The following is a 20,540-nucleotide window of genomic DNA, read 5'->3' on the forward strand; positions in this document are numbered from 1 at the left end:
CGGGATAAACTTGTGTTTAATTACGCGGTCAAGTTGTATGACCTTCTGTCAAAGATGTTTGAAATATATGTCGATACAGATGAGTCTTTAAGGATGGTTCTGTTTGGTTTTAGTAGGTACATTCCATATTATGGGTTGACTGGTCCGTGTTACTTACATTTAAACTATGTAGGAAAAAATGTATTTCTTCATAGGATATTCTCGGCTGAAGGAGTAGAAATGGATTATAACAGAGATTCGGGCAGTGCTGCAAACACCCAAGTTCCAGTTGCTACTCCTGATTTTGAGAAAGTATTAAGCAATTATGATGTTAAAGCATCTTCTTTGGTAAGACAGATATGTATAATCCTGGTTTTATACTTGAATTCATATCTATGATGCATTAACATGTTTTTTTCGAATGTAGTATCTGGATTCCAAATTTGCAAAAGAATGCTTGATCAAGGGACGCAAGAGCTACAAACTGACGAATGACCAATCTCAATTCTGGGACTGTAAGATACGTTGGACGGGCAGAAGTTCGTATGAGTGTTACTTGACCTGTGGTTGGAAGAAGTTTTGCAAAGAAAACGGATTGGCTGCTGGTGATCGGATAAGATTTGTTGTGGAGGATGAAGAAAAGGGCGTAATCCATATATTGAAGAATTAGCTTATTGTAATGTTTTGAATATTTTGTCTGTCAAAGTATTATGTACAACCTACAAACACTTAGTTTAAGTTTCTTTTTTATGAATTTTGGAATATATAGTTTAAGTTTATGTTAGATATTTAGTATATCAACATTAATGTATTTTGGAATGTTGATATAAAACTGCTTATTTATATTGACTATTATATTGACTATATCTACTTAATGATAAATATGTACATGTCTCTTGGGATTACTATACCAAGTTTCAACTTTCGTTATCTACATTTTTTGATTAAGTTTAAAATTTAAATTAATATAAATTGAAATTAGCGAAAACTTTGAATAAATATAAAGTATTATTACCAAATATGAAATTATTTTATAATTAGTAAAACTATATTTAAACCTTAGTATTCTTATTGGTAATACGATTTTATAAATAACATTATTTACCTTTATAACTGTTACTTATAAATAACATAAATAACAATATAACTCTTACTCTAATATTACGTTAATAAAAAAACAAAATAATTTCTATATTCGTTTGTATATAATATTACTTATTTATGTTAAAAAAGTCAATTTTATAAATAAATGTAATGTTCATAATTTGTTATATTTAATATAGTATGGATAGTTGTTAATAAATGAACACGGATCTTCATTTGCATCAGCATATTTGATTAATAATATCAGACATCTGGGATGTGCGTTTGATAATTATGGTAGTGTGTTTAGTTAAATATTCAGTATTACTTGGGCTGCTCGTATGACGTTGCAAGGTCTTGTTGGGGTTCAAAACATGATTAAACTGACAATTGTGGGAGGTTAACTACATATTTAAGGTGGTGTGTCAAGTAAGAGATTTAATATCAATTGGGCTAATTATATGGCTGCAAAACAATATTCTATATAAGGAATTGCTATATGAACCTAGCAGTTATTTCAGAATATTATCTGCGCATATAATTAATTCTTGTTTTCTTGTTGGTCAATGGCAGTTTGCATATTTAATGCACTATGCCCAATACGAATTTACCATAATGTAATTGTCAGTTCAGACATGATAAATGCAAGGGATAACATCAAAGTACCACATATTCATTTATTACTGCAAGTTATTATGACAAAAAACTTATACATTACGCCAACACATCATATTTAAGAATATCAGTTAAGCATTCTTACTCTGTAACTATTCCACATATGCATGGCTAGCCAAAAAAAGATCAGGTATGTAATCGTTCATTACACATTGTTGAAAACTTCTTTAAAAACTACATTTGTGGTAGCAGTCAAAGGCTTATTCTCGGTGTCATGGATTAAAATCTTTAATTCATACTTGCTTTTAACTCTGAAAGCTGCAACATATAACTGACCATGACTAAAAACTGGTGTAGGCAGATACAATCCAACACAATCTAAAGACTGACCTTGAGATTTGTTTATGGTCATAGCATAGGATAGCATGATTAGGAATTGTCCTCTAATCATCTTGAATGGCCATGGTGACTGAGATGGAGACATAGACATACGCGGGATGTAAACTTCTGTTCCTTTGTTTTTCCCAGTTATAATTTTTGCACTAATTACATGCTTTGCTAGTCTGGTAACTACTAATCTACTTCCATTACAGAGACCTTCAGATTGATCTAAATTTCTCAAAAGCATTATTGGTGTCCCAACTTTTAGTTTTATACTATGATTTGGTAATCCTGATGTTCTCAATGAATTTAAAAATTCTGGTGTAATACCGTCATATACATCAACGTCCATGGTATCTGAAGTATCAATACAGTCTGCGCTGAGGTACTCTTTTACTTCACCTAAATTTTATCAATAACAGTTGTTAGACTTTTAAAATATGACAAATGTATGAAAAAATGATAAGTATGAGTTAAGCATCACCTGGAATAGAATCCAGAACAGATTTATTGATTTCATCCACTGTTTCAATTCGACTGGCTAGAATAGCTCGTGATATCAAAAACATCTCATCATTGAATTTTTGGTGTAATTGTGGATAAGTGCTATTGATTATAGCTTGGATAGGGTCTTTGTAGTTTTTGATTAGAAATTCTGGAGGGATTTCTATATCTACTAAGCCGTCATTAGGTTCATTCAGTGAACCATCACCAATTTTTATTATCCAGGAAGAAAACTCTTCAATTTCAGCAACAGTAGAGCTGTGCAATCCCTGCTGTAACAGTCACATGTTTTTGGTCAAGTTTAGAATCTGGCAATGCTCCCAAAGATAAGATGAGTTGATTGTTGCATGAACAATATCAGACCTGCTTCCTCGAGGGATAACAGGAAGAATTTGTCTAAAATCCCCTCCAAATACTATTACTTTGCCACCAAAAACGAAATCTGATTTGTTGTGTTCTTTCATGATATCTTTTAAAGTTCGATCTAGTGCCTCAAAACAAAACTTGTGTGCCATTGGTGCTTCATCCCAAATTATGAGGTTTGCCAATTTCATCAAATCTGATAGTTCACTACCTTTTGTAATGTTGCAGACAGAGTGTTCAAGTGTTGAGACTGGAATTTTAAATTTTGAATGAGCTGTTCTACCTCCAGGCAATAACAAAGACGCTATACCACTTGATGCAACTGTTAGAACTATTTTTCCTTCAGAACGAAGAGCAGAAGATAATGTGTTCCACATAAATGTTTTTCCTGTTCCTCCATATCCATATAAAAAGAACATGCCCCCTTTTTCATCATGCACCGCATTTATAATCTTTTGGAAAATATGTCTTTGTTCATCTGCATATCAATAATAATTTAGATAAATAGCAATGACTTGTGTTGCAAAAATATTACGAATAAATGACTTACCTGTCATACTGCTAAAATTTGATTCAAAGATACGTAGTTCATCATCCTTGTTATAATCAAGTTCAGCATACACTAATCGGTTGCCACAGTAATTTACTGCAAAATCATTAGGATAAGGCATGGAGGGAAATTCCTTTAATGATCTCCTATTGTTCTGTAAAAGCTTCTCAATTTCAATCAAAGTCAAATTTTTCAATAGTTCAAAATTCAGGTTGAGGGCTGCAACAAATAACATGAGTTAACATAGTTTCATATTCAAAATTGACATTAATATTGTTAAAAACTATTTCACCTGGATTTCGTGCAATAATTCTTTCATTATATAGAATTCCATCAGAAAGCATTTCCCATGTTTTCTTCCAAACCTCTTCAAGTTTGTTGATACTATTTGACATGAGCATAGTTACGAATAATCTCCTCAAGAAGTTTCTAGATCCCCATTCATTGGCTTCCTTGATAGCTTCGATGTATTCTCTATCATCTGCCAAAAATCCAGAAGCTTCACATGCTTCTCTAAATGTAGGATAAGTTATGCTTTCAACAGTTCGCAGATCTATGTAGGATATTGGACCTTTAACAATTGTTAGCATCCTCCTTAGGTAGAAAAGTTCACCAGTTGCTGGGGGAACCTAAATAAGTCTTCCAATGGTATTTCCTTTTTTCCTTAGTTTCCAACACCTTTGATTCTTATTATACACATACTTAGTAACAAATTGTGGATATGTTAGTTCCCTTGCATCTGAATATTTCTTGTTGCACTCCATCCAACTGGTGAACATGGACTCCCTAACTGTCGGTTTTGCCATGATATCATCAATGTCATCATCATCCTTGAAGTACACTAATTGCTCGCCTGGTAGATGAAAAAACAATCGTTCAACAGTTGGATTTCTTCCATGAATTGGAAATGAAAATATTCTCCAACATGCTTCGCATGGAGAAATATATCTACAATCAATATATTGTTTGATTTCATCCCTTGGAATATCAGTTGAAAAACCTTGCTTCTCATTAGAAACAATGGCAGCAGTAATTCTATCATAACCCTTATTGATGTACTTAAATAAGTACTTGATTGAATTAGAACGGTTGCACCATTCTACATTGACATGAGCCTGATATTTGACTAATATTGTAGGATTGTAAGGAACCACAAATCGATTGTCTAGTGCAATATCATTCTTCACAATGCTAAGACCATTGTTTCTTCTGCGATAATGAGGAAAACCATCTTCTAAAATTGTTGTAGTATCTTCAAATTTCTTTGGATAAAATCGAGAACATGATCCATTTTTCATGCATGGAGATGATGTCTTAGAGATTCCACATGGGCCGTGAATCATATGTTCTTTTACACAGTTATACAATTCTGTATCTTCTTTGGCACATGGTATTTCAGCTGAGATTACTTTGTCAATATCCATGGCTGTCGGGTACTTGCTTGATGAATGCAAAAATAACAACAAATGAGCATGTGGCAAACTACGTTTTTGGAATTCAATACTATCTGAAGGAGTTAATTTTAAAGGGTTCAATATTCTGCAAATCTCTGGCCATTTTGGATTGCAAGTAAAAGTTACAAAAAGATCTGGAAATCCTACATGACCACATATTGCCATCCCATCAAAATATAATTGATCCATAAATCTCCTACCACCGACAAAGCTAGATGGAAGCACAAAACGTTTTCCTTTCTGTGAAGCTTCTGTGTAGCTCTCATTGCTTGGTTCGCAGAGGTTACTGTATTTGTCAACCCTGAGCTTGGACTGATTGTTTCTGATGAATGATAGTCTTTCAGACTCAATCATTGTATATCCATCTACAACAAATTGTTGGAATAATCTTCTTGATCTAAGAATGGTCATTGGCTCACATTGTCGGGTTTGAATTCTGAAACAAAACCATTCCCTAATTGTTAAGCGGTTACGTTTGAGTGCCAAAGAATCACGATGACTAATATCATGCCTATATCCATCTTCACCAAAGGGAAACAGCAGCGGATACTGATATCCCAAGTAGCTTGTGTGCAACTCGTTTATTCTTTGTAATTTTCCTGTTCTGCTTTCCATAATAATATCCCTAGGAGATGCAGTGTCAACATCTCCTACTATTAATGTAGCAACCTCTGAAATGGTGGGGATGTTGTATATACGTCCATCGTTTTGCCTATCAGCAATAAGTTTCAATTTAAGATCATGACATGGCTGCTCCGCATATTTGTCCCTTGCCATACGAAAAGATTTAGCGTGGACATTGTACTTATCTAGCATGTTTGTTAATGTTCTAACAATTTCAGCATCAATATCATTGTTGTTCCTACATTGAATTTCAGATCAATACAAACATGCTACATAATATAATAACAATTGTTTAGACGAATGAATTGTACCTTAGAGATTGAATTTTGTTGTGTATCTCGTTTCCAGTATCATAAATATATAATTGAGCAAACTTTGGCTGTTGCCCAATTGGTGGAAGAAGACTACCAATTCTGTGGCATGATTGTCCTTGGATTCTCAAATTTGGTGGACCACCTCCATTGTTGTATTTATTGTCAATTTTTGCTCCAGGTGATGTAAATGCAAACATCATGTTGTATGTTCTGATATTCTTCTGATAAGTTCTGCTCTGTTTTGAATCTGATTGAAATAAAAGTTGACTTAGCTCATCCGGGGGTTTTTTCAACATTGGCAATTCAACTTTTTCGTTTGAGCAACATAGCTGAAAGTTCGGATTAATCATATGATGAGATTTGTCAATGCGTTCTTGATACCACATATATGCATTGCAATGCTGACAAACATAGATTGGATCTCCTATATCTGCATACAATTTGGAAATTAATATAATTATTAGTTGAAATTCTCATATATCATAACAATTATGTTGATCAAAAACTTCGTAGATTACTTATCTTGCATTAGTCTCCATGCTTTGATGGTTCCTATCATCTACTTCATCAATGACTGCTTAATTAATTATGATCAACATATCAATAATAATGATGAACTGTTAATTTCATTTCAAAATAAAATTACCTTCTATTGTTTGACCAAGCGATTCAGACTCATCTGAATATGATTCTAGTTCATCAACATCTTCCAATACAAATGATTGACTTGGTATATTCCCTTGACATATGTTAGTCGCATTATTCACAGTGCCTTCAAACTTGTCAAGCAAACTTTGAGGCTTCTTTCGTGAGCCTATAACATTTCTTTGAACATTCCTGAATCTAATATCAGAAGATCGAAGTTGTGATTCCATATGCAATGTATCTTGATTAACAAAATAAGTTGTTACATCTGCTAATGGGGTACGATTTGGCATTTTGTTTTCAACGCGCTTCTGATTTTTGTATGTAGCTTTCATCCTCTTCTCCTGCATTATGAGTTTTCTTTTTATTCTTGCACTTGAACTGCAGACTCTATTTTCATCGGCCATCATTCTACATTAAACACAACACACAATGATAATTATTTGGAAACTAAAAACATTTGCATAATATATAAAGGTTATATTTGAAGATCATAGAAAAACTTCTACACAAAATTTTGAAAACATTACAGATATAGTTCATAATACTGCTTTGTGAACAGATAAATGAAACAATTCCAATTAATGAATAATAATAGTATCTTGTGCTTCAACTATTTAGAACATATTTGATTTACCAAATTCTCATCTACTTAACCATTAAAGGTTGTGTTAACATAAACTAATCTAAAAATTTTGGCAGTTGCATGATACTGGATAGATGACTCGTGAAATTTTTATCGCCAAAATGAACACCACTATAAAGTCATGTCAATGCGAAGCATGATTTCGGGTTCTTAAATGCAAGTCTTTTCATCCTAATGTGTCTAATCTACCAGCTTTATACAATTACATTTCATTATATTATACATAATATTGTACATACACATTGCTCTTACACATTGCTTGTAGCGCAGGAAACAATTATCAAATGAATTGGTTTAATAGAATACAATATCGTACCATCAACTTTAACTATTGCACGTCTTTGGCTTTAATAAATGTGGGTCTGATGATTGCTTTAATGAATTATGATATCCTACTGCTCTATAAACTTTAACGTATCTTTATTAAATGCATGTCTAATCAATCCAGATAAGATGTTATAAAAAATATATGAAAATGTTAAACTGAATGCATAGGTTCGAATGTAACAAAATGATCATGTATCAACGCGTATCATGGTAGTATACTTAAAAGAATATTAATAACACCGTGTGATGCTAGTCTTCTTTAATTCTGATTATGGTAGTATACTTAAAACAATGGATAACATCTTGAATTCTGACTATAAACACATAAACCTCTGGACGGTTACAATTTTTTTTTATAATAGACCTCAATGTTTAATATTAATATACATGTCATGATTTATGAATTAAATATTTCAAGGTCACAACATACAAAAAGTGTTCAAACTTTCTTCAACGTAATCACAACCAAAACTCTTTAAAATATCAAAGAAGGTTCCATAGTACAATTTATCAAAACAGGATCAACGAATGCATCCTTTGAAGGAGCCAAAACATTTGTAAGGAAACTAACATAAAGTCTTAACCAACATTTACTACAATAATTTCCATAGCTTTCATAAATTAAATATCATTTCTCCTTCTTGATAGTCTTCATTGTCTTTGTAGCTGACAATTGGGCTAATGGCAGGTCCTCCAAAAGATCAAAATCCATGAAATTTTCTGGAATATACTGTATGTCTTCATTGTTACTGGTAGTGCAAAGATCTTTTCTGGGCGTCACACATAAAACAACATCCGGATCAAGATCAGCAGTCCTAGAAAGGCACATCTGCAATGAATCATATGTTTAGTCAAATTACATCTTTAAACTGTCCAGTAAAATTAAGACACTAAATGTATGTACTTATATACTTACTAATGAACTATCAGTATCAGCAGATAAGTCGCATGCTGCATTATCACCAAATTCAGCAAGTTCCATTGCCTGAAAATTTAACATTTAAAATTATAAATTTTGATCACAGCACAAATCAGACATACTTTAAAATACTTACTAAAGAACTCTCAGTATGAGTATGGACATCAGACTCACTGGCACTCGTACGTTTCCCAACCTCAATTGCCTGCATGACTCAATATACATTAAAACATACAATACATGAAAATGGGAATTAATAAAACCAACCAATTTAATAAGTACTTACTATGGACTTATCCTTACGAAGCTCTAATTCATCAGAACAATTTTCTTTAGCTTCAACAATTTCCATTACCTGCAAAATTTGATTTCTTTAGTTCCATCTCAAAATACATTACATAATCAATACACAACGATTAAAATTACGACCTCAGTTTGTCCAAGAAGACTACTAATGTGACCTATGATTTCACAATCAGTTGAAACTCTCATTATTGAAGCAGGTCGGTTATTTCCTTGTGGCTTGACCTTGAAAGCCAAAGTACAACCCAAAAGAACGTCTAGATCCTGTGGAAAACACTTAGGATCCTCCTCACCATCCTAATATATTTTCAAAAACAAAGATGAAATGAAATGAGTATTATTATGCCACTATTATATTACTAATGGAAAAGTAAAAATGTACAACCTTGATCATTTTCTTTCGCAAGTCACCAGCAGAAAGACCAATTAAATTGATGCAGTCTTGGTCCTAAAGTATGAAGTTAGCAACCTTTTTTCCATCAGTCACTTGAATTTCAAGCTTGTACCTGAAAACATATATTTAATCATAAATAAGATGCTTGTATCTGAAAACATATATTGAATCACAAATAAGAAAATTTGACTACACAACTATTACTAACCTCATTTTTGGATACTCATTATAACCACCACAATTCAAACACTTAAAAGAACCAACTTCATATGTTCTTTTTGCGCATAAGTTACAAACCAAGTAACTTCATCCATCATTTCCTAAGTTAAATTTAAGTGTATGTGCAACAGTAACACATGAAATCTCCTACAACAATAAAAGAAGGGTTAATAATAACAAAAATCGATTATAAAAGTATACAAAATCGAAACTACCTCTATCACAGTCAGGATCTGTGAAACACTCTTAACAACAGTTTTATACATAAACCTATCAACATGACTAATTTGGGAAGATCCACTATATTGGCTTCCCTCCTCGAAAATTTCATGAGCAGTAGTTCTACACAATAAACATTAGTTAATACTTGTGAAATACAAAGAGTTATAGAATAACATAGTCGTAATATAAAACTATTACTTTGAAAATTCCTTCCTAAATTCAATGAGTTCAGATATATCATCTCCCATAAACAACTTCGACCCATTCCAACAATTAGACAATGACACCGGCCATGGACCTATATACAAAATAATTTAAATAAATTTCCATTTAACATAGACTAATCAATATAACAAACATCTCGAAATAGAATGAAACCTGAGGCAGCCTTTATCTTTGCCTGAGTAAGAATAATAGCCGGATAAGGTGTTTCACGACTTTCCCTCCAATAACTAACCAAACGCAAACAATATGAATCCCAAAGAGTACAACAGATTGACGCACCACTACAATATACAAAAGAAAAAAAAAACAAATTAAAAACACCATTAAAATGAAATAATCAACTTAATCTGTGACATTCAAAACACCATTAAAATTCAAAACACCATTCAAAACACCATTAAAATTCAAAACAATCAATTGTACCTCAAGTCCTTTAGGTCAAACACAACATTTTTGGAACTTGGTTTCTCCTCCACATTATCCACCACACGAATGACATCTAAAATGGAAAAACAAAATAGTAAGTAAAGACAACAAAAAAATAGAAAACAGATATAAATCAAGGAGAAAAACTTACCAACCAACAAATCTGCAGAATAGTTTCCATCAATGATATCCTTTATACTCTTGAACTTCCAAACTTTTGCAGGAATACTGGCAATTGGTTGTCGTCGTACAGACGTTGCTCCAATAAACAATAGCTTAAAAAGGTGCTCGCAAACTTTATATTGAGCTCTGTTGTTAAGAATTTTGAAGTTATGCATTATATAACTTTCTCCTTCCTTTAGCTTGTCTTCGCACGTAGCAATGTCTTCCTTCTTAATCATAGCAGGGATAACATCACCCTGACCACCATAACCATCCATAAGCATCAAATATATACACATACAAAATACACTGATACAATGACAATACAATCATACATTACCTTTTGATCTGTCAGAATCATCTCCATATTTCGTTTCGAATCCCATGACTCAACAAACCACAGATCCACAATTCGGACAACAAGTTTCAAAGTCTCCCTTTTTCCATTAATATCCTTGATCATATCAAATTTCCTTGCCATCTAATACATAAAAATAACAGGTCAACTGCTTTACAGGAAAAAAAAACAATACAACTTAAAAATAACAAAAACACATGAACAAAAAAGAAGGACATAAAATAAAAGTTGTATGAAGAACAACAACAAAAAAACGAAGAACAACAACAGAAAAAAAAGATAAAAAAATAACTACAACGAAAATAAAAAGACGAACAAAAAGTTTTATAACTTAAACAACTGTTGGTACGAAGAAGAAGAAAGATGAAGAAGAACAAAAAACATGCAATGAACTCGAAGAAGAAGAAAAAATAAAGCAAAAATGTGTTCGAACAAAGGTAACGTAACAACAAAAAGAATAAAAAAAAAGGGAAGAAGGAGGCTTACGTTGGTATGAAGAACTAAACAACTTCTGCAAACCTTGAACAACCAAAAAAAATATCAAATAAACAGCAGAAGAAGAAGAAAGAAGAAGAAAGCATAAGAAGAAAAAGAAGAAGAAGCAACCATCAACCAACAAAAAAAAAATACCCAAAAAAAAATTTAAACTTACGTCGGTATGAACAACAAAACAGGTTCTGCAAACCTTGAACAACAATAATCACAAAGATATATAAATAAAATGCAGAAGAAGAAGAAAGCAGAAGAAAGCAAAAGAAGAAGAAGAAGAAGAAACAACCATCAACCAACGAAAATAAACAACCAAAATAAAAAATGAAACTTACGTTGCTATGAAGAAGAAGAAAGAAGAAACAATGAAGTGTTGAAGAAGAAGAAAAAAGAAACACAATATGTTTCTGAACAAACCTAACGCAAGAAGAAAAATTCAAATACCTCCGCCAAATACAATGCCTTGAAGCAGAAGCTTCCGTCTGTCAACAACCATCAATCAACAATTAATGCTTCAGCTGAAAAAAAATTACCCAAAAGACGAAAATACCCTCTATTTCAGACACGTGTCAGTACGTTAAGATGTCCAATTCAGTAATTTACCTATACTAAGAATTTCTTAGATATATAGTAGATAGTTAAAAAAATTATTGTTCTTCCCAACTCGATAGTAAGTTTTTTTTTTCCTAAACTTAGATTACCTTTTTACAGGAAATCTAACTTTGAATTATACTCCCATTAATCTATTATCCACCAAAAGACTAAATCCTGATCTAATTAATATTTTTGTAAAAAAATTACAATTCCTCGTCAAGATATATGTAAAAAAAAAACTTAAAACTCGTAAATAAAAAAGTACCAAAAAACAAAAAAGGGCAAAAGAATCACATTTCTTATTCTAGTGCAAATTTTTAAATAGAATGAAAACAACTACAACACAAATAGAAAGAAAAACATACTAACCATAAATAAGGATGAAAAAATTGGTACACGGACAATATGAGATTCAAAAAATTTAATTTATCAAAAACCTAAACGAATGACTCTTAAAAGAGATGAAAGTAAGGAGAGACAAGAGAAGTCACAAAAAGATAAAGAGATAAAAGAAGAAAATATAATCTAAATTGATTATAAGATAATAAAGGTTTTAATAACTAATCATTCTCTTATTTGTAAACAAAATTATAATCTACTAATAAAGGTTTTAACTCACTCGTTATCATTTTTAATACCAACAAAAATTAGCATATACTAATAGTAATTTTATTTTATTTTATTCTCAAACATAAACTTATAATTAATTTAATAGATTTATATTAGTAATAAAACATTTTTTTGAAGTTTTTTTATTAAACATAATTTTATAATTAATTTAACAGAGGTATATAAGTAGAACAAATTTTTTTAAGGTACTTTTTTAAATATAATTTTATAATTAATTTAATAGAGAAATATTACTAATAAAAAAATTAAGACTTTTTTTATTAAAGACCTAAAATGAGTGTTTTACTTACTTTATCTTGAGCTGATCCTAACATAAACTAATTAAGTTCTATGTGTAAATGTTAAAATTTTAATAAGAGTCTCACTTTAGATAAAGATGAGAAAATTTAAAATGATTATAACCAATTTATAACATTTTTTTTCATGTTTTCTCCACTAAATGTTATATTTCTAAAAAATTATAATAAAATGTAATCTAGTATATATATATATATATATATATATATATATATATATATATATATATATATATATATATATATTATTGGTTATACAAATTTAAACAATTTTTACATTATCAAAAGCCTTTTTATTATAAATTTTAATTGTAATATTACATATATTTTGAGAAACTTTTATTTTTTTACTTTTTATCTTAGAAATTAAAAAAACGTGTTAAAAACCTCACAATTAATAAACAAAAAGGTATATATATATATATATATATATATATATATATATATATAATAAAAATATATTAGTGTATCAAAATTAAGAATATTAATTTTTTAAAATTTTATATTTTCTTTTCATGTGATATTTATTTAATCTATTTATTTAATTTTATTTTTCACAATTCAATCCATTTTATATAAAATTAGTCTAAACACAGACACTATCGTATTTTTGTGTATATATTTTGTAAATATGTATGATATTATGTTAATAGGTGATGATATTATAATATTGTTAAGTTAATATATAATATAAATTTATATTTATAGAAGAATAAATGGAGAAAAAAGAATAGAATAAATGCTGTTGAATAAAAAAACAAAATAACTGTTAAAATAATAAATAATTAAATTACAAAGTGTAAAGTACAAAAAAGTAATTGTGAACAAAAAGAGAAAACCATATGCATAGATATAAATACTCAATTTAATCATTTCTATTATATTCATATTTCTATTATATTCATATGTTCACTTATTTGTTAAGAAAGTCTTCCGTGACAATGTAGATTACGATGATATCATATTATTGTAAATATTTAAGGTGATCACGTTTATTAAAAGAGATTTTTTTTTGCCAAGAAAAATCCTTTAACATTATCTAGTATTCAACCGAAACAACAACAATCATCACTCCTCCTCTTTTCTAATTCTATTATCCAATGGTTTGACCGCACAAATCAAACAACAGCGTGACGAAATTGACGCATTCCTTCAAATTCAAAATTCCTCAATAAATTAGTGTCAATAAGTTAAAATTTAACTTAATAATAAAAAAAGTGTTTAATAATTAAGTTTAGTTTTGATTAACGTATTTTCAAATTTATAAAATTAAAATTTTAATTTTAAGGCTTAAATCCTTTTTAGTTCTCATTTTCGTAGTGTTTGTTGCAAATGATCCTTGATAGAATGTTTGAAATGATCATCATTTTTACCAAATGTTTAAAATGGTCTTCATTTTCGTAATTTGTGTTTTATTTGGTCATTTTCTGTGATGCCGTTTAAATCATTAACGGAGCATTGTATAGGTGACACGATTTGGTATTAGGGTGTGTTACGTGTACTGTACAGGTGTGGTAATTAGATATTTCGGGATAAATAAGTGAGCTAGGATTTTGGTAAGGAATGTTTGGACAGTTGGTGAGTTTTGACAATCTTGTTCCTCCATTCCCAATTGGTGTTGCTGCAATCTTCTTCTTCCTGCAATCCCATTATATAGGTATGTTACGGTCCCAATCTTCTTACTTTACCTCTGGTTGTAATCGTTGGAGGCAACCGTGTTGTATCACTTCGTGCACGGTTGATGGTTCAACGAGAAATGGATTCATCTCGATTTGTAATTGCAGAGAGATGACAGCTTTGAGAATGACAAGAACTCCAAAGAATATTGGTAGAAAATTTTGGATACAATCTGTTTTTATTTTTGTGTTAATAATAAATTGGTTTTAATTTTTGGTTTATTGATTTATAGAGTGGTGGTTCCAATAATGTGGGCTTCAACTTTTTCAAATAGTGGTGTTGATGAAAAGGATGTCATCATCATGACACAAATGAGGCAGATTAATGATTTGGAGTCGTTGAAGGTTGCTGAGGAGAGGCTGCAATTAGTAATAGGGTTCACTTGTGTTGTTATTGTATTATTCATACTGTTATTGTGTGTAATCTTTTAAAGTCCAATCTGTTTTGTACTATTGTTAAATGAAGAAATGAATTAGTTTGATTATGTTGATATTTGTCCCAACATGTTCAAAATGACATCTTAATCTGAGCAATGAAATAAGTGATATTGATCTAAGCTTGGGAAAAATTAAATTGATCTAAGTCTGAAAGAAGTTAAATTCATAACATTAATTCATCCTCATCAAAATACACTACATCAAAAGTGAAATTGAACGAAGTTTAAGGAAAGTCAAAATGTAGTACATCAATAATGAATTCTACATCAGAAATTCCAAAAAATAACTAAGACGTTTGTAGTTGCTATCATGACCTCCTCCTAATTTGTAATTTCATCATAAACGACTGAGATGATTCTTCTGGTGTTGGTAGTTGTGCTGCTTGACTCTCCACTTCATTCCTTGGTGGTTGAGTTGTTTGAGTTTTAGCAGTTGGTGCATTCTCAGCAGATTGGGCATTTGGTGCTTGACTCTCCACTACATTTTTTTTCTATGACCTCCTTTGCTGATTTGTGTGTTATCCTTTCTCAACTTCCACTCTTCCAACCTTCTTTTTTTCTTGGGTCTTCCTGGTAAGATCCTCTTATGTGGTGGATGGACGTTAGGGTAGGGAGTTATTTCCCATAAGACTTCACCATTGACTGGAAAGATGATGGATTGATATATTTCTTCGTAGATGGATCTCTTGAAGCAGATTGGTATAAGTCCTCAGCATTGACATAGATGAAATTCATTGCTGCAATAGCATGACAGCAAGGGATAACAGTCAGAAGCCATTTCCTACCGCTGCAATGTTGAGCATCCACATTCACAGTGTACTTATCCATTTCTCTTTGAACCACCAACAGTGCACGAAATGATACAACACGGTTGCCTCCAACGAGTACAATCAGAGGTGAAGGAAGAAGATTGGGACGTAACATACTTATATAATGGGATTGCAGGAAGAAGATTGCAGCAACACCAATTGGGAATGGAGGAACAAGATTGCCAAAACTCACCAACTGTCCAAAAATTCCTTACCAAAACCCTAGCTCACTTATTTATCCCCAAATATCTAATTACCACACCTGTACAGTACATGTAACACACCCTAATACAAACTGTGCCACCTGTATAATGCTCCGTTAATGATTTAAACAGCGTTATAAAAAAGGACCAAATAAAACACAAATTGCGTAAATGATGACCATTTTAAACATTCGGTATAAATGAGGATTATTTTAAACATTCTGTCAAAATGAGGACCATTTTACACATTTGGTCAAAATAAGGACCATCCGCAACAAACACTGCAAAAATGAGGACAAAAAGGTATTTAAGCCTAATTTTAAAAACATACGAATATAAATTTTCACGTTCAAATTTAACCTAGAATGACAATTCTTTTATCGATATTGAAACAAAGAATGAACTAAATATCACACATGTTTAAATAAAAACTAAAATTTTTAATTTAACAAAAAATGGCATAAACAAAACACAAATTTTTAAATTAAATATTATGAATTTATGAAATAATGTTACCATCATTAATATAATCCTAAAATATCCTGTGTTTTATATATTTGTGGTTGAGTTGAGCCATGTATAACTACAGAATTAAAAAGTAAGTGTGGGGCCCAAATATGCTGCCCAGTTCCTACATCAAGGACTGCTCCTTGTTCCGGCCAGGTAGCCACTGAGGGAGGCTCAGGGAAACACTAACGACTCTCACTCTTATCCAATTAATGTATAAAAAAAGAGAAGAAAAAAATTCTAAACATTCAAAATGATTAAAAAGTGTTTATTTATTTTGTTTTTTCTCACTAAAACGACAGGTTAGTTCAGATTAAAATTAAAAAAATAATAAAAATATTAATATAAATCAAACCGTAGCATATTAAATTAAATCTAACTGTATTTAATTTAAGTAACTATTTAATTAAAAAAAAGTTAAAATTACGTATAGAACAATGTTCGTTACCACTGGATCACGTTTTAAAGTTGCCGCACACAGATTTGCCTTCTCTTGTCTCACAACTATCCCGTGACATCATATGACCCACATCACATGCTTCACCAAATAAACCGTTCTTCGGCTATTTAATCACCAAATAAACCATTACAAACATTTCATACATCCAATCATTTCAGTTTCTTATTTATTTTTATTTTATTTTATTCCCAATACACTCTCCATATCTTGATATTAACTAGTAATTATTTAAAAATAAAGAATTAGTAATAACTAAAAAAATACTAAGATTTTAAGTACTTTCGTGATAAGAAGTAACTGTTCGGTATTTAGAAAAATCTTACGCCACATACCAAAAGAAGAAGAAAAAGTATCTTACGCTATCCCAAACAATTTAAATCTTATAATGTAGGAATCAGATTCAATGAATGGATGTTCTATGATTATCATATGAGTTTTGACAACAACGAAGGGGAGTATTTACTGGCTACGAAATGTATTGATATTTAAAATTTGAAATATAAAAAAAAGGGGCTAAATAATAAATACATAAATAAACTAATAAACTTTACTGAATTGTATTGGTGGTCCCTTTTTTATCCTACAGTATCCGCAAGGGACGAGAAGCTGCGCCTACGTCGTTTTCAGACAAGGGTTTCACGATTAAGCAACGATTCAATAATTGACAAGTGGGTTTGGATGGGTTTATAAATAACTGGGGTTGCAGAGGGAAGTGAGAATAAGAGAGGGGTATTTGTTTGAGCTGCGGTGGTTTTTGAGATGGCAGGATCGTCAGAGAAACAAGTGGTGGTGATAGGAATAGATGATAGTGAACAGAGCACGTACGCTCTCAAGTGGACCCTTGATCACTTCTTTCCGAGCCCAATTTTCAAGCTGGTTCTCGTCCACTCCAGGCCTACCGCCACTTCTGCTGTGGGTCTCGCTGGACCTGGTACGTCTCTTCTGTTACTTACTTCACTCTCTCACCTTTGTTTAATCCAATTCAGAACCCCTTCCTTAGTGTATGTAGGTGCCGCTGAGATATTGCCTATTGTAGATTCCGATTTGAGAAAGATTGCCGCCAGAGTCGTTGATTCCGCTAAACAACTTTGCATCGAAAAATCTGTAATTTCATTCTTAACTTTCTCTTATCACTTATGACTGTATGTTGGATTTATTCTTTATCAGTTATCATCATTGGTAAGATCGGATTATTCCTTAGGTAGAGGATGTCACAGCAGAGGTGGTGGAAGGTGATCCTAGAAATGTTCTTTGTGATGCTGTGGAAAAGTATCGTGCAGCAATATTGGTTGTGGGTAGTCACGGTTATGGAGCTATAAAAAGGTACTTGCTCTCTGCAGTTTTGGTATATTTAGTTGCCATGTGATGTAATAATGGGTGGGAGAATGAGATTTGAGTTCATATAAGATCTTAACCTCATATATTTATAGCTCAAATTTCTTAAATTTCCAATACCAATAACATAAATTCTGATATGAGAACTTCCTCATATCACCGGGATCTTAAACAGTTTTAGATGACACTTTAACTTTGTTAATTTTTTTTGTTTTTGTAAATTGAAAAACCTGATTATACGGTATAAAGGATGGGTTAAAATCATGGTTTGAAACTATCTAATAATTTTGTGTATATTCTTCCTGTAGAAGCTTGTGAATTAGGTTTTCTTTGTTAACTTTTGCAGGGCTGTTTTAGGGAGTGTGAGTGACTATTGTGCTCATCATGCTCACTGCACGGTGATGATAGTGAAGAAGCCAAAAATCAAACATTGATCTACATTGCCTGTGTCTGTGATACAACAATAAACATAATACTTACAGACAAAGGAAAAATGATAATACTCACTGAATTTCGGAGCTGTGCTTCTTCTATGACTATGTCATGCTTGTTCTTATGATGTAATAGACTTTACTACTAAAGATTGAAATCATAAAATACTTCCGCTTTGTTTTGTACACAATAAGTTATTGAAGTAAATATGTTTCATTAGTTCTTTCCTGGGCTACTAGCTTGAAAGTTTCTATGAGCAATTTGGTTTTGTTTATTTCTTGATCAGTGGAGGGATCGTGATCGGGATGTGAGGATTTTGGGACAGTAGATGTACTTGTGAATTCTGATATATGCAAATGGAGATAGCAAAATTGGTTCAATTTATTGGGATGGTTCCTTTAATCTGTTAAAAGTAAGGCTTTTTTATTTTTTATTTCCTACTGAAAGCTTTTGGTATCGTTGATGTACCGGAGTAAATGCACTAAAATATTTAAGTTTATAATTTTGGTGTCTGGTCATTTATAAGTATATTTGAAGAATCTAAGTATTTACGTATTTTGAAAGATTAATTATTAAATATTATAGATAAGTTTGAATTGATTATAATTAGTTTTTTTTATCTTCTTATTTATCAATACACGAGTCATTCTTTCTTAAATATTATGTATAAGTTTGAATTGATTATAATTAGTTTTCTTTTATCTTCTTATTCATTAATATACGAGTCATTCTTCTCATTAAGGCATTAACCTTTCATAGTTGAAACGAAGTCAAGATAATAGACTCTCAAGTGTAAAATATTGGTATTTGTACCCGCACGGATTTTTTTTAATTATATTTAATACCAAAAAGAAATTCTAAATAATCGATTAATTTTATATATTATATTTTAAATAATAATAATAATTAAAGTAATAAATAATTAAAAAATTATCAAAATTATTTTATATATATATATATATATATATATATATATATATGAATTTAAATTATTATTAAATATTTGTTTATAATGGTTATATGTATGTGTTAAGTTTGAAATAGATTAAACAAATAAACGATGTTGTATGAAGAAAAGTCATTATATATTATCTATAATAAATAATTCAACTTTTATTTATAATAAATAATTTAATTTTTCAAATCAGTTAAATAATAAGAAATAACATATACAATAATGTATACTTATCGTAATAAATGGTAATTTAAAATATTTAATTTGAATATGATATATCTTTGTTTTCAAATATTTATTTGTACATCACGTTTCTAAGTTGGATGGGTTATATTTCAATTTCATCAAAGATAAATATTTTCATTTATTTTCTTGTTTTTACTCCGATACAATAACATATAGTAAAGTAATATAACTTTAGATCTTATATTACATATAGAATCGTAGCCTATTAATTTCAACATTTTTTACTAGTCCTATGTATATAATATTGTTGCCTCCCGCCGTTGTGTCTTTGTTTCCAATTTTTCTTTCTTATTTTCTCTCATATTTTCTCTCTAGTTCTCTCTCCCATTCTTAGGTTCGCCATGTCAATGTTTAAAGATCGACCTATTCTTTGTTCAGGTTCGTTTAAAGAGTTCTTTCTTTTTGTCCTCATTCACCATTTTTTTATTGCTATTATTTTTTAAAGAGAAGTTTGTTGTCGTTTTTATGTACTTTTAATTGGATAAGGACTTTGTCTTTCCAAACACTTTGTGGCTGCATCACCAACTGCATATGTGATGGATAAGTAATGATGAAAATATTTTATCTGTGGAAATTTTAAGACGTAGAAGTATAAATGACTTCATCTTGTGGATGGTGTTTCTGAATATGATGATATGTTGTCTCTTGGAGTTCGAATTGGACAAAAAACAGGTGGTTGTATATTCTTTCCTGGTTGCAAAAAGAAACAAAAATAGTTCTTTAAACTTTTACAGTTTATTTTTACCGGATGGACTTTT

At 30.8% G+C, this 20,540-nt stretch overlaps 2 protein-coding genes across 4 annotated transcripts; one reads left to right on the forward strand and one right to left on the reverse strand.

The window, feature by feature from the left end:
• Window positions 1–1,882: 1,882 nt before the first annotated feature.
• On the reverse strand, window positions 1,883–6,919 carry LOC146884761 (uncharacterized). The gene is made up of 8 exons (XM_085676019.1): window positions 6,514–6,919; window positions 5,865–6,297; window positions 4,178–5,791; window positions 3,768–3,988; window positions 3,476–3,694; window positions 2,916–3,403; window positions 2,543–2,831; window positions 1,883–2,460 (listed from the first exon to the last, which is right to left on the reverse strand). The coding sequence occupies exons 1-8, from the start codon at window positions 6,917–6,919 to the stop codon at window positions 1,883–1,885; spliced, it is 4,248 nt and encodes a 1,415-aa protein (XP_085532145.1).
• Window positions 6,920–17,455: 10,536 nt separating this feature from the next.
• On the forward strand, window positions 17,456–18,961 carry LOC114192794 (universal stress protein PHOS32-like). Of its 3 annotated transcripts, none has more exons than XM_028082610.2 (4): window positions 17,456–17,745; window positions 17,815–17,918; window positions 18,016–18,137; window positions 18,496–18,961. In XM_028082610.2, the coding sequence occupies exons 1-4, from the start codon at window positions 17,574–17,576 to the stop codon at window positions 18,581–18,583; spliced, it is 486 nt and encodes a 161-aa protein (XP_027938411.1). In that variant the 5' UTR covers window positions 17,456–17,573; the 3' UTR covers window positions 18,584–18,961. The 3 variants fall into 3 exon arrangements, with proteins under 3 accessions (XP_027938411.1, XP_027938412.1, XP_027938413.1); XM_028082611.2 differs by having other exon boundaries at window positions 17,479–17,745; window positions 17,824–17,918; XM_028082612.2 differs by having other exon boundaries at window positions 17,498–17,745; window positions 17,851–17,918.
• Window positions 18,962–20,540: the final 1,579 nt, after the last annotated feature.

The sequence above is a fragment of the Vigna unguiculata genome, chromosome 7 (assembly GCF_037176805.1).
Source record: "Vigna unguiculata cultivar grain cowpea cultivar isolate G323 ecotype 2 chromosome 7, ASM3717680v1, whole genome shotgun sequence".
Taxonomy (NCBI): Eukaryota; Viridiplantae; Streptophyta; class Magnoliopsida; order Fabales; family Fabaceae; genus Vigna; species Vigna unguiculata.

Excerpts from the sequence above, each read along its gene's own strand:
- LOC114192794 (XM_028082610.2), top strand. The coding sequence starts at position 17,574 with ATGGCAGGATCGTCAGAGAAACAAGTGGTGGTGATAGGAATAGATGAT. Across the intron at positions 17,919-18,015 it reads AACTTTGCATCGAAAAATCT|GTAGAGGATGTCACAGCAGA; the intron begins GTAATTTCATTC and ends ATTATTCCTTAG. Across the intron at positions 18,138-18,495 it reads GGTTATGGAGCTATAAAAAG|GGCTGTTTTAGGGAGTGTGA; the intron begins GTACTTGCTCTC and ends TAACTTTTGCAG.
- LOC146884761 (XM_085676019.1), bottom strand. The coding sequence starts at position 6,919 with ATGGCCGATGAAAATAGAGTCTGCAGTTCAAGTGCAAGAATAAAAAGA. Across the intron at positions 2,832-2,915 it reads GAGGAAGCAGGTCTGATATT|GGATTGCACAGCTCTACTGT; the intron begins GTTCATGCAACA and ends CTGTTACAGCAG. Across the intron at positions 2,461-2,542 it reads TGTTCTGGATTCTATTCCAG|GTGAAGTAAAAGAGTACCTC; the intron begins GTGATGCTTAAC and ends GATAAAATTTAG.